At 42.9% G+C, this 14,033-nt stretch overlaps 1 protein-coding gene across 1 annotated transcript in view; it reads right to left on the bottom strand.

Annotated features, from left to right (window-relative positions):
- Positions 1–14,033, bottom strand: part of Wdfy4 (WDFY family member 4) — a 243,992-nt gene that overhangs the window by 79,339 nt on the left and 150,620 nt on the right. The window contains exons 42-43 of the mRNA XM_076834810.1: positions 11,592–11,758; positions 1,119–1,267 (exon numbers count right to left, since the gene is read on the bottom strand). Of these exons, the coding sequence (XP_076690925.1) occupies positions 1,119–1,267; positions 11,592–11,758 (316 nt within the window). The remainder of the gene's footprint in view (positions 1–1,118; positions 1,268–11,591; positions 11,759–14,033) is intronic.

Here is a 14,033-nt window from a genome sequence, read left to right as displayed (position 1 = left end):
CTTCTGACATAGGCTAGAAATCATATGACAACTGGGAGTTAAAATTCTTAGTTATTAGCAGGTCAGGATTTTGATATCCCTCTGTCAATATCTTGAAACAGTGATTCTCAAAGATGTGGTCCCAAAAGTAGTAGAATCAGCCTGAGTTAGATAGTTGGTACCTGGGAACTACTGAATTAGAAACTGGGGAGGGGGAAAAGCTCAGAGGTCCATGTTCTAACAAGCCCTTTTGTGATTCTGAGGTGAGCTACTTTTGAGAATCACCTGGCTGAAAGTCACCTTGCCATCAGTGGCAAGTTAGCCATAAAAGGCAAGGCCATCTCTGCAGGAACAAATCTTCATCCAAATGTCTTCAAAAGCAATGATCAAGTGTGAACATACAACTTGACCACTGGACTTTTGGAAAGAGGGCAAACACAGTCAATTTGACTTTGAATGGATGTACTTTATAAACAGAAGCAAATTGATCAATAAGAGCCAGTTGAACCCACAGAGACCATAAACATCATATGTTTAAGAAGGACCTCAGAATTTCCTGACAAAGATATCTGGTATTAATTAGTGTAAAAAGGGACAAAATTTGTAACAAACTCTCACCTATCCTTCACCAGACCTTAGCCATTTCCCCAGGAAGCCCTTCCTCACACCACCATTCCCAGGGTATCTTTGCAGTTACACTCATTGAAGAAACACACATTTTGGGCTATCATGACAGCATGCTCCAAACTCTTTCCAAAACAATGGGTTTATACTGCTAGCTATACTCATGTGCCTCTGCATGAATGGGGCAGTGCCTGACATCTTACATAGAACGGGCAACCAACAAATTTTTGAATGCATAAGCTGATGGTCATTTTCAAATAATCTGAGAAAAGATCCCTACATACTATGTTACATTCCATATGATGACAGCTGTCATGTCACTCCAGACTTCAGCTTTGGGAACCCTGGTCATGGATAGCTTATAGCTGTAGACCCCAAATGTTCCCATTTTATCTCAGGGCTTAGTTTCAGGCCCCAACCCCTCAGAAAAACCAAGGAGGAGGGAAAGAAGTAGAAGTGACTACAAGAGAGTTGGGGCTCAGGGAAGAATCCGCTGGAAGAAGTGGAGAACTCACTTGGATAAGCAGTGCCGGGTGCAATAGACGTCACCTGTGGGAGACAGGGTGAAGTTCTCACAGATGTAGAAGTGCTGATGGCCAAAGAGCAGGACTCCTTCGGAGACCAGGTGGCCCTGCACAATCACCAGGGAGAACTTCTGGGTCACCTAGAGGGAGAGGATGCCAGAGTCAGGCTGTGTGCACATAAAGCATACTCTTACAAAGAACAGGAGGACAGTGACCAGTCACCCACTGGGAACATTTAGAGTTGAGGTTTTTACCTTGTAAAAATGACAGGCTGCATTCACAATCTGTGTAGCACTTCCACATCCAATATCCTGTGAAGTTTTTAATCTACCCCAAGATACTGCCACCCCCATCATCAAGGTTTGCAGGTTATGCTTATTGCAACATTAAGCATGTCAAGTCCTTGCTTTCAGCCCATCCACAATCATACAAAGCACTCTGCCGTTAGCAGTGAAATAAGTTTGCAGGCACAAGACATTCCTCAGTTACAGAGGAGAAAGTGTCCAGGGATCAGCTGGTGAATGGCTGAGCCAGGACTAGAACCCAGGTCTGCCCAGAATAAGTTCAAGACTGGTACTGCTGTTTACACAGGGCCAAGGCAAGTATGCGTAATGGATACTCAGGGTCATCAGATCCTTCCTCTTGGACCAATAGCATGTGTTCCTCCAACTGCTAAAATGTTAGCAGCTTTCCAGAATTGCCTCAGCTAAAGAGGGCACCTGGGCCAAAGTCACATCCTCTTCCCAGGGGCACTGACCCAGCAGCTGGTCAATGTGCAGTAGGGAGACTCAGCACCTTTACCTCTATTTTGGTCTATTGTAAAGAATCATTCCACATTTAATAGTTCCTAGGTGGGATCAGCTGAAGCCTTTGCTGATATTGCAGTGGATTTACCTTTTTCCATTGAGACAGCCCTGTAACCCTCATTCCCAATAAACTTCCTATATGCATATTTTTGGCTCATGGTTCATTACTCAAGGAACTTGACCTGTGACAATGACCCAGAGTTCTTCACGTAGTACAGACTAAGTAGGTCCTTGCATGAAATAAGTCCCTGAAGGAACAAGTGAGTGAATAAATAATGATAGGAGTTCAAATGGATTGAGATTAGGGCCAAGGCAAATGTTTTCTCAGGGTAATTTTGTGTTAATTTTAGCTATACAAAAATAGAACTGATATTTTTGGAAGAAAAGAAGAGGTCTCAGGAAATAAGAACCTCACCAAAGTCTGGGCACAGTGGCACATAACTGAAGTCCCAGCTACTTAAGAAGGTGAGGCAGGAAGACTGCTTGAGTCTTATTCAAGGCCAGATTGGACTACAAAGTGAGACGGAGGAGGAGGAGGAGGAGGAGGAGGAGGAGGAGGAGGAGGAGGAGGAGGAGGAGGAGGAGGAGGAAATAAAAGAATCTCACCAAAATCAATTACATGATGTTATGGTATAAATGTGGTTTCTTCCACATCCCCCCCAAAAAAACTCATGTTGAGTCTTAGTTTACCAGAAGAACAATATTGAGGTGGTAGGGCCATTGAGAGAGGTGATTAGGTCTTTAAGTTGGAAAAAAACAGGTTGTTATAAATTGAGTTTAGTTTTCTCAGCTTGTTCCCTTGCATCCTGTCTCACAATGTTATATTTCCCTTTTTCTCTCTCCCAGCATGTGGTCCTATCTAACATGAGGCTCTCACCAAAAGCTAGACTTGGGCACCATACAGCCAACAGAATCATGAGCCAACATAAACTTCTTTTAAAATATATATTACCCGGCATCAGGTATTTTGTTATAGCAACACAAAATGGACTAAAAACTTAGCAAATGGCATAGGCTGGGACTAAAACTGAGCTCCTTGCTCACTTTTAGGAGCAATGATGAGGCCACAAAGGGTGACACCTGGAAAGCTGGCCATGAATACCCATTTTCCTACTCATATAGATTTAGTTAAAGTTAGGGTCAAAGCCCCAAGGCAGATATTCACTGAGGGTTGTGTTCCAAGATAAGCATTAACCATGTAATCCAAGGTGAGTCAGGACTGAGCTATTTTTCTGAACAAGGACCAGCCAAGAATCTCGATTTCTATAGCCAAGCCTACTGCAGGCAGCTGGCTCTCTTGGCTTCTTCTAGAACCTACTTCATTGGCAAAACTGGTCCTCAAGCCATCTTCTAAGCCACAGAGTTCAACATGAACTCATTTACAATTTCATTCACTCATCCAGATGGTTATGTGTGCAACAGTTATGGACTTAGCGCCTACTCCATATCAGGCCCTGAGCCAGCTTTTGGAGATACAAAGTGGACAAGAGCATCAGGAGCTCTACCCTGGTGGGGCTGAAAATGGGGGAAATGGATATTAGATGAACATGTTAACCAGCAAACTATTTCATATTGTAATATGTGCTGAGAGAGAAAAAATAGAGTAATAGTGATAAGGTGGAGAAAAACTTAAAGAGAGCACTATTTTATACAGATCCTGAGATCTGAAGAATGGAAATGGAACTGCCAGTGAAAAGTCTGAAGAAGAACATCTCAGGGAAAGGAATATCCAGTTCAGAACTTAGAGGCAGGACATGATCAGGGGAGTAGGAAAGAAAGAGTGCAACCTGGCTGAGACAAGGCTGGCAAATAGGAATGGCCCCATGATGGGAACATAGATGCTTCAGAAAGTCACAGAAAGTGACTCCTATGGGTTTTTTTTGCAATGGAAAACCATAGGAAGGCTCATTTATTTTTTTAAAAAAGCAAGCTGACTTTTGGGTGAAGAATGGATTGGAAAGGTCGGGAATAGAAGGAGAGGATGTGGCCTCTCTCCTTGAATCTGTGGACAGATTCAATAGGGTTAGAGTCCCTGAGACTGAACAATGAGATCACGTGGCTGAGTGGGGAGGGAGGGAGAGAAGTGGATAGATCCAAACAAGAAGATGAAGTTGGTCTAGTCAGACATGGGACTTACTGTGGAGAGCCAATAAAAAGAAAGAGGACTAAGGATAAATAATGTCCACTTAAGACTTGAACAACCAGGGGGGTCCCCAGCTTCCCTATGATATTCTCCAGAGGCAAGCATCATGATCTCTTTATTGCATATACAGCCCCTGACTTATGATGGCTTGACTAATGATTTTTCAACTTTACCCTAGTGCCAAAGCAATATGCTTTCACACTTTGAATTTTGATATTTTCCCAGGCTAGCAATGTGCAGCATGATTCTCTCTTCCAATGCTGGACAGGGACAGGAGCTACAGTTCCCAGTCAGTCTGTGATCACAAGGGGACACAAGCAATACTCTACACCATGCTGTGCTGATAAGTCATGACATTCTGTAGGTTAGGTGCACCGGATGCCTTTTCAAACTAGAATGTTTTCAAGTCATGAAGGGTTTATTGGAACATAATCTCATTAAAAAAATCAAGGTACAGCTGTACATTCTTCAGAAGATCTTATAAATGAAAAAGCATGCTTTTCACATATTTTTACCTGAATAACATATTCATATACTGGTCTGCATCTAGCCTTGGACCTCAACAACACATCTTGGGAATTCTTCCTAATCATTTCATAAAGGTTGTCTCACCTTTATGAACATGTTCAGGCTATACCCTTGCATGGATATATGCAACTTCTTTTACCAATCTCCTACTGATTTTGGTTGCTTTAAAATGTTTGACATAGAAAGAAATGCTGTAATGACCATCCTTGCACCACATATGTCACTTTGAATACACAAGTAAATCTGTAGAATTATTCCTAGAAGCTGAATTGTTGGTCCAGGGTATGGGCATTTTAAATTCTGATACCTACTTCAATTGGCCATCCTGCAAAGTGGCACTAATTTATACTCCCACCAGTACTGGTAGGAGGGTGCTATGGTTTGGATATAGTCTGAATGTGTCCTCAAGGATTCATGTGTGGAATTTGATTCCCATTGTGAGGTAGTAAGGGGGTGGGAATTTAATCCAATTATAGTATTTAGAGATGGAACCTTTAGGAGCTGAGTAGGATTGGACAGATTCAATAGGGTGGAGTCCCTGAGATTGAGTACTGGTGACTTTATAAGAAGAGGGAGAGGGGTTGTAAGATACACACAAAAAAAAACACATGATGCCTTGTGCCACCATTAGACTCTTCCAGCAAGAAGATCATTGCAATATGTGGGTCCTTGGCTCTTTAGACTCACGAGCAAAAATAAACTTCTTTTTTTATAAAGTCACCCAGTCTCAAGTATTTTATTATAATAACACAAAACAGTTTAATACAGACAGTTATAGCAAGCTGTTTAAACTTTTTCTCTTGTACCTTTTACAAAGAAGACTCCATCATCAAGTTCACAAAATAGGATATGAAGCCCTGGTATCAGCCCTGGCCTATGGAATTCTAAAACCTCTCCCCTTCTCCAGACAACCAGGCCCTCAATGTAATCTCCATGATACCTTCAATAGGACCTTGGAGCACATGCCACAATCTGGTACTTCCCTTTGGGGAGACTTGAGTAACAACCAGAATAAACCAAACCACAAGAAAAATGTCTGGTGAGGGCTGGGTTAATAGCTTAAAAATTGATTCTGCTGGAAAAGAAATGGCATTTTAAAAACTTAGAAAATGAACCCAAGTGAACTATTACCTGCTCTTCCATTTAAATTAGCCCTGGGAGAACTCCATCCCTATGTTTACTCATGATTAAGAAATCCCTCATGCCATGATGCTATCGATCACTTTCAGAAGAGTGCAACTTCTGCTTCATAAGTAGAACTTTTTTAAGATCAGCTAGATGATATATTATCATTCCTGATGGGTGGACAAATAAGAAGGTAGCTGTACATCCCTGTGTGTCTGGAATCCTGGAGTGCCAGAGCTGAAGTTAGTGAGGCAAAAGACCTCTGGAATGTTCAATGGTGGCTCACACTAGCACACTCTCCCAAAATCAGATGGCAGTGGGCACATCCATAAAGGGCAACGGCTACTGGATGCTCCCTAAAGTATTCTCTAGCATTATTAGTCTGCAACTTAGTGCAACACCCTGCTTTTGTAAGTGGAAAAACTGAGGTCCAGAGAGGTCTTTAGGAGTACACAGCAACAGAACTGTTCATGGAGATTTTTTCATTGTTTGCAGAGTGAGTAAGTCTCCTGCAAAGAATTCCCAGTTTACATCTGTCCCTCCTTCTACATCTTCTGCTCTCTGTCCATCCTATCACGATTTGCATATGGAATATGTACAGTTGGCCCTTGGTCTTCTTGGGGATGAATTTTAGAAACCCTTCCTGTCACTGCTACCAAAATCTACAAATGCTCAAGTCCCTTAAATAAAATGATAAATTATGCACATATAACCCATGTACATCCTCCCCCATATTTTGGTCATCTTCTAGATGACTTATAATAACACAAGCAATGTCTATGCTATGTAAATAGTCATTGTATTATATTGTCTGGGGAGAAGATGACCAGGAAAAAGCCGGACCTGTATAGTACTGGCATGATATTTTTTAAAATAGTTTTGTTTAGCACTTGGTTCCTGAAGATGCATGAATGCCGAACCTGAAGATCTGGAGGGCCAAATGTATACTCATGTGTTGAACAAACATAGAGTATTGAGACAAAAGTTAAATATTAAAACAGGGGATAGACTATAAAAATTACATTTGTGGGGGCTGGGGTTGTGGCTCAGAGCACTCGCCTAGCATGCATAAGGCACTGGGTTTGATCCTCAGCACCACATAAAAATAAAACAAAGATATTGTGTCCACCTATTACTAGAAAATAAATACTTTAAAAAAATTACATTTGTATTGGCTCCCCATAAACCCTCATCTCTACTTTTCCTACCTTGATCTCATTCAGCTGGAGTATTTAGTCATACTAATCATTTAAAAATGCATATTAAGACAATAACAGGATGCTATTCATATAGTGTATATCAATTTAGCAAAGATGAAAAGAAATGCAGTGAATGGATCTCTTTATCTAAGTACATCTTTACAGATTGAGACAAGGAGCAGGGATGCCCCCTGCCTGCCTGCTTGTGCCACTTCCACAAGGGAACCTGCAAACAGCTCAGCTGCCCACCTTTCTCTGCAGGCTGGGAGAACATGTGGAAATAGCAATGGCTTTGATCTTGTTTGTTGTCCCAGTGTAATGTGAAACCCATTACAAGTCTTGAAGACTGTTGAAAGCACAATGTCTACCATAATCCACATTCACTAAGAATCTGCTCATTAGCAACTGATTAAAATTAGAGTGGGTTTCCAGCAGTATATTTCTGAATGTTGCAAACCTGGACTTGAGGGTCTTGAGCTTTTATTCAAAAAGTTAGCATGTATGTGAATCACTGGGACAGCTTGATAAAATTCATATTGCCAGGCTATATCCATAGTAGTTTCAACTCAATAGGCCCTGGAAATCACATTTTCATAGGTTTTCCAGAAGATTCTGATGAAACTATCTGAAGACTGTAGATTGAGAAACTGACCCATTGGCACCAGCAAGGCTGAGAAAGATGCTATTTCATCTGATATAAGCACACCCCTCATAATTCACTCATCCATTTGTTCTGTCATTTAGGAGATATGCATTAAGCATATGTGTTAGTATGTGCTCTACCCACTGATAGGCACAAAGTGAAATAAAACATACCTTCAAGTTAGTCTAATGGGTGTCTCCCAGAACACCAAAGGAGGGAGAAGTACAGGGAGTGCATTCTGGGAACGCAGAGGAAGGTGCCTTACACAGCCTGAGGTTGGAGAGCGTAATGTCAGAAAGTGGCCAAGGAGGTGACCCCAAGGCTGGAATTAGGGGTTAAGAAAGTAAAATACAGAAGAGGAGCTTTCCAAGGCACAAAACTCTAGAACCAACTGTACATGTGTATATATGTGCACAGCTATATGCATGTATACATATGTATTCATGCACATATGTGGGCGTGCACGTGTATGAGGGTGGGAAGGAAAGTCCAGGAAATCTGCAGGGCTACCTCAGGAATGGCCCAGTGTATACAGTATGCCACAGAGGCTTAAGCAGGATGACTTGGGCAAGTGTGAGGTTTAGAAGGTCGTGGTGATTCGCCCAGACAGGAAGTTTCAACACGGCAAGGTTAATGCCCTTCTTCACCTTCTACAAGCAGCCTCAGCTAAAAATACCTGGGAAGAACTGTGGGAGATGTAGCTCCCTGCTTTCCAGAACAAAAATATCTCTTTGAGCTGGTCATTTCTACCAAGTTCACACTCATATTTTACAATGTATATGAAAAAAAATCTTGAACTTAATTTTTCATGTAGTCAAAGAATAACAAAAACAAGCCCCACTGGAGTTCAGACTCTGGATGGATTTAGAAAACTGCATGAAGGGGTGTGAGAAACTGTCCCCAAGAACATGGTGACTGACACAGGCCCACCTTTAACATGCATTAAATCAACCACCCTCATGTCAAATGGAGCTGTTTGCAGAGAGAAATGTGTTTGTGGTTCTTGGAATCATTAGTCAACGATGCACGGGTGGCATAAAATAATTGAATAATTACTGTCTCAAGTATTGCTGGAGGTGATTTAGAACTCTGTTGTTCTCACAAAGAAATGAATTAAAGTGTATCCACGCTGGAGATACAGGATTGCCCCTGGAGACACAGCTTCCCCAAGGCCCAGATGCAGGCTTTAGCTCCAGAGGCCGCCAGAAGGCATAGGGCACCAGGTTCACTGGAAGGAGGTTATCCCTTGGAGCCTCCCGTCACAAGTACAAGCACTTCTGAGATGACAGAGAAAAGAGGAGCTGAGACTCTGTCATGGGAGGTTGGATACACTCTGCAACTCTGTCCACAGCATTCTTCAGTTAGAAATTTAGAAAAAAGCACAAGGTCCAAAGGTCTCAAGGAGATATTGGAATTAGGAGAATTCCCAGTTTATAATAGATGCTTGCTACAAAATATCTCAACACAGGCCTGTGGTACCTGCTTTTGAAGTGTAAAAGGTTCTATGTGTGCATATACATGCGCGCGTGCACATACACACACACACACACACACACAGCCTTGGGTAAACTTCCTGTATATTTGCTTGAATATGTTTGTGGTTCAAAGGTCAGTACATCCATTTGTCTTTCCTCATTCTGTAGTTCCTGGTCTTGACAAAAAGCCATGGTGGACCAGGGCTAAGGTCATAGTGAACCAGGGCTAAGATCATCCTGAAACACAGATAAGGCCATGGAGGACCAGGGATAAGCCATGTTCAGGAGGCAGGTGGCCTTCTGTGTCCCAGACAGAGAAGCTGTGCTGCTGAGGCACCTAGAGGTCTGCATGCACCAGCTTTAGCTAGAAAAGTCACATGAGGCCTGGAGCAATGTCTCTGAGGCAGACATGAAGTTTGCTGAAGGATCAAGTGGTGGAGAATTTGTGTGTCATACCCAGCACAGCGGGGTGGGAGATTATAGAGAGAGGGGACCTACGTAAACAGACAGTAAGAGAGGTGTGAGACCATATGATTCCAAGGCCAGCCTGGAATGCCAGCCACTCCAGCAAATAACCATCTGATTGAGGGAAATGATGAGCCTCCCTCACCATGCTGTGGCAGGATAAGACTGTGTATGAGAAAGACACAGATGAAGGGTGTGTGACATCCACCTATTTACATGTTTGCTAATAATAGCAACAAAAAGCAGAACAAGGCTCTGACTCCAGTCTGTGGCCTTTCCCCTGAGCCCAGCTGCCCTCCTGGGCATGACTCTCAGGTTTCTGCCTCCATGGTGGGCATCATCACCCTGAGGAGCCTGGCCTACCTGCATGTCTGACCTGCTTCTAGAGAGCAGATCTGCCTGGTGGTTTGGTTCCACTTAGTCTGAGGAAAATCAGGCCCACAATTTAGCATGAAACCAGAGACAACAAACACAACCCAATGAAACAAATCAAAACAATTCTTGCAAAGAACAAGCTATTCAGACTGTGAGAATGGCCTTACCCAGGCAGCAGCCCAGTGTCTGGTTTCAGTTCCCAGAAGCCAACACTAATTTGGGTTCCCCTGGGCCAGCCCCTTCCAGCAGATGAAAGGACACTAGGCTAAGTGGCAGTTGGACAGCTTGCTACCCCCACTCTCCACTGAGTTCCACAAGTGCCTGTCTGCTTATCCTGGGGATCCCTGCTGCCACAGCAAACCTCCCACTAGTATTCCTGACAGCTTCCCTCTGTGCGACAGGGAGGCCCAGAAAGGCTGAAGCTTAAATGAAAGACAGGGGAGGGTGGGAGAACAGCTTACTCCAGGTGATGCTGTCCTGCCTCAGTCACCTGGGAGCTCCAGAGCCTGGCCCCTTTCAACAAGACCCCTGAGGGGAATGTCACTAGGAGGAATAATCTGTAAAGTCCAGATTCTCATATACAGAACAAATGTCAAAGGCATCTGCGGCTACAAGAGGTCAGGGCTGGTACTCAGTCTGGGCCTGGACTGGAAACCCCAGGGCCCAGTAAGAATTGGAACCCCCAGACTGGCCTGGGAAACATATGGGCACTGGGCTGTCTGGAAGGTGGGTCCCAGGGATACCACACATACCAGGTAGCATTCCAAAGATATCCCTGAAAAGTCTCACTATGGCTTATCCCACCATACACTAATCTGGGTATTGCTCTGAAGGGGCTTTCATGTGAAATTAGGTTATAAATCAGTTGACTTTAAAATAAGGAGGTCTTCCTATATTATCTGGTGAGCCCAAGATATGTCCCCAAGCCTACAGCAGCAGACCACTCCCATCATGATGTGGTACCCTCACTAGAGGTCCAGACCAATAGGGTTGCCAGATCTTGGTGTTGAACTGCTAGAGCCATGAGCCTAAACAAACTCTTTACTTCATCATAAATGTCTTGTCTTTGGCATTTCTTTGTAGTAAAGTTGATTAATATACCTGATTAATATACTTACACCCCACGAGACTGGCCTACCCCAGCCCTACTCCAGGCTCCCTGGATTGCCTGCTAGCTTTCCTAGCCTGCCTCTTGGGCTTATGCAGACTCCAGCTCAGTATCTTTTGGAAACTGCACAATGCCACACATATGCTTACCCTTTGGCCTATGTGGTTTAAGGACAGCTTAGACACATGAGGTGAGGCGTCTAAACACATGCACCCAGGGCCCTTCAAAGTGTGGGATGCACCCCTCAAGGTACTCATATTCTGGGCAGGGGGCAAAAGATCTGAACTATTCTTACTTGAATCTGGTCTTCCAGGTTTTTATGAAGATCAGAGTAGGAAGTCAGAGCAGATTTCATTTAAAAGTTTGATAGTTACACCTTTTAAACATTTTGACACAGTATTCAGGCTTCCACTTGCTCCCTTTGCCTGGACCCACAAATTTAGGAGCTCATTCCGATCACTCATTAATTACCTGGTTGACAGTCTTGATAGCAAGTCAAATAAATCTTGATAGAAAACCTTGCTCCCTGTGTTAATGAAGAGAGCCTGGTTCTCTCCTGTCTATTAGTCTTTGAGACTAACTGATAGCAAGTATTACCTTTTCTTGTTCAAGAAGCTCTTGTAAAATAACTTGTCTTTCCCGACATAATTCTAAGAAATCTTCAGAGTGCAAACTTTCATGCAATGCAGGGAAGAATGTCAGCTGGGTGCAGTCTACCGCCACCTCGACAGGCTCGCTCTCGGCTTCCTTTGGAGTCAGCTCATCTGCAGCAGGATAAAGGGACACATGGTCTTAAAATGAGCCATTTGACATCACAAGGGAGGGGAGGCAGCATGTGCTTGCCTCCCTGGGAGGAACTGTGCTCCAGGGCAGCAGTAAACATTGTGGTATACCCTTCAACTGCTTCTGAAAAGGTATACCCCCACCTAACCCTGTGTGTGGTCAACACACCTTCAAGCTGATTCAGCCCTGAAGGCCCAAGTGCGCCCAGACCTGGCCCCTCTGCCACATTCAAGTCCACACAGGGGAAACATTTCAAGATTTACACTCACGAACCAGTAAAGCAGCTCTCCAGGTTCATCCAGGTTTTGCTTCTAAACCTCACTTTGTTCAATCTTAAGAGTGTTGTTGATGTTTTCTAATAATGGAAGCAATATCTTCTCATTGGAAAAGCCATGATGGTGAGAAATAAATTAGATATCAGCCCTGCATCCGTGCCCTAATAATAGTGCCCATTCAGGGAGATCTTTCTTGGTGCCCAATGCTTCTAATGGCATTTGTATGTCTAATCATGTCTAGGTTGTAGACACTACTTCATCCTCACTTTACAAATGAAGGAGGCTAGTTACTTTGTTCCAAGAATATATGGCTACTAAGAACTAGAGGCAGAATCTGAACCAAATCTCCCTGAATCAAAGTCAGATCTCAATCTCTAAACTGGTCTCACTGTTTACAATTGATTTGCTTCCAATTTACTGGTTGATTTATTTCCAATGTATTTTCAGTACATATTCACACATGCATGCACACACATACCATTTTTAGTGTGAAAAGAATAATTTTACATTTCAGTTTTTCTTTACTATTTTTTTTTTCTTTCAAGATTATACACGAGGACTGGGAATGGGCCTCCCTGGTGGAATACCTGTCTAACATGTGCAAGGTTCTGGGTTTGGTCCCCAGCACTGCCCAAAAGAAAAACAAACAAACAAAATATCATAAGCATTTTCCACATTCCATTGAAAGTTTCTGGAATAACTTAAATGGTGGTGAAATATTCTAAAATGTGTCTATTTCAACTAACCCATCTCCTGATTTTTAGAGATACAGATGGTTTTTACACCTGCTCTACCAGGAATATACTGTACAGCACAAATTTGTGTCCCTGTCTAGATTTATTTTCCAAGGGTAGAGACATTTAGTCTATGCCAAGCGTATAACTACCTAGATTACTGGATCTTATTCTTCCTCCACCCACATGTCCTGAATGTCCCTAGAGCAGACACATTGTTCATGATTGCAAAGCCATGGGCCATTTTCTTTATGCCAAGAAGGTGAGCTCTTTGATCTCCACCACCTGGCAGTCTCACATCTGGATGAATGCAAAAAGTGTCTGCTGCTCACAGTGACAGCCATCATAGACTTTGCTTAATGCAGGGAGAATGTTCCCCTAAGGAACATTTTGGAAAGGTATGATGGAGAACCACAGACCCTTCTCCTCTCTTGGCTGAGCTCCCAGTCTAGGGTTCATGCTGAAAATACCACAGAGACCCAGAGTCACAGGTGCCCAGGTATTCTGCATTTTAGGAAGCAGAGGGTGAAACAGCCCATGGCCATAGGTCACATAAAGCTAGCACATGCTCCCCTCCACTGCACTCTCTCTAGTCCCTGGCTCAAAGAGGTAGAACAAGTGATTGTTTCACTGATGTAGGAGTTGTGGAGCTTAGGGTACAGCAAAAAGAAACAAATATGTATTTCAATGTCATACATATCTTGTGTCACAGTGGGACTCCCAAAGCAACTCGGGATAAGAGCCCAAGATTTTCACTTCTGGGACTGTATTCCTGCAGACTGGTAAGCAGGAAGCTCAGTGCAAAACCTGCTACTCGGGCAGTAAATGATCAACCTGATTAGTGCAAAGAAGTTGTCGCTGGGCTGAGGAATAGACATTGGTTGTAGCCTAGGACGCAATGAAGTTTACAGACTGGTAATTTTGGAACCAAAGGGCTGTCTTTGGGGAAAAACAGAAATTTTGAAATATAGTTCATGAAATACAGTGTAGGTGTTCAGATGTGTTTGTGCCAAAATGACCTTTGAAGATAAATCTTTCATTTTTAGCAAATAAACTCAACCAAATTTCTCCATGAGACTTGCACAAGTAAAGAAGAAGCATTAACATCAAAAATGATTCCAAGCATTTTCTTTAAATCAAGGAAATAATAATGACTATTATATCTGTCCTTTCATAATCAGAGAGCTCAGTGTAAAAAGTATTAAATATCTATCTCAGCCATTTTTATGCTGAGCCATCTTATTATT

Source organism: Callospermophilus lateralis, chromosome 15 (assembly GCF_048772815.1).
Source record: "Callospermophilus lateralis isolate mCalLat2 chromosome 15, mCalLat2.hap1, whole genome shotgun sequence".
Lineage (NCBI taxonomy): Eukaryota > Metazoa > Chordata > Mammalia > Rodentia > Sciuridae > Callospermophilus > Callospermophilus lateralis.
Note: the sequence above shows the minus strand (reverse complement) of the source record. Positions and strands in the feature narration are given on the sequence as shown.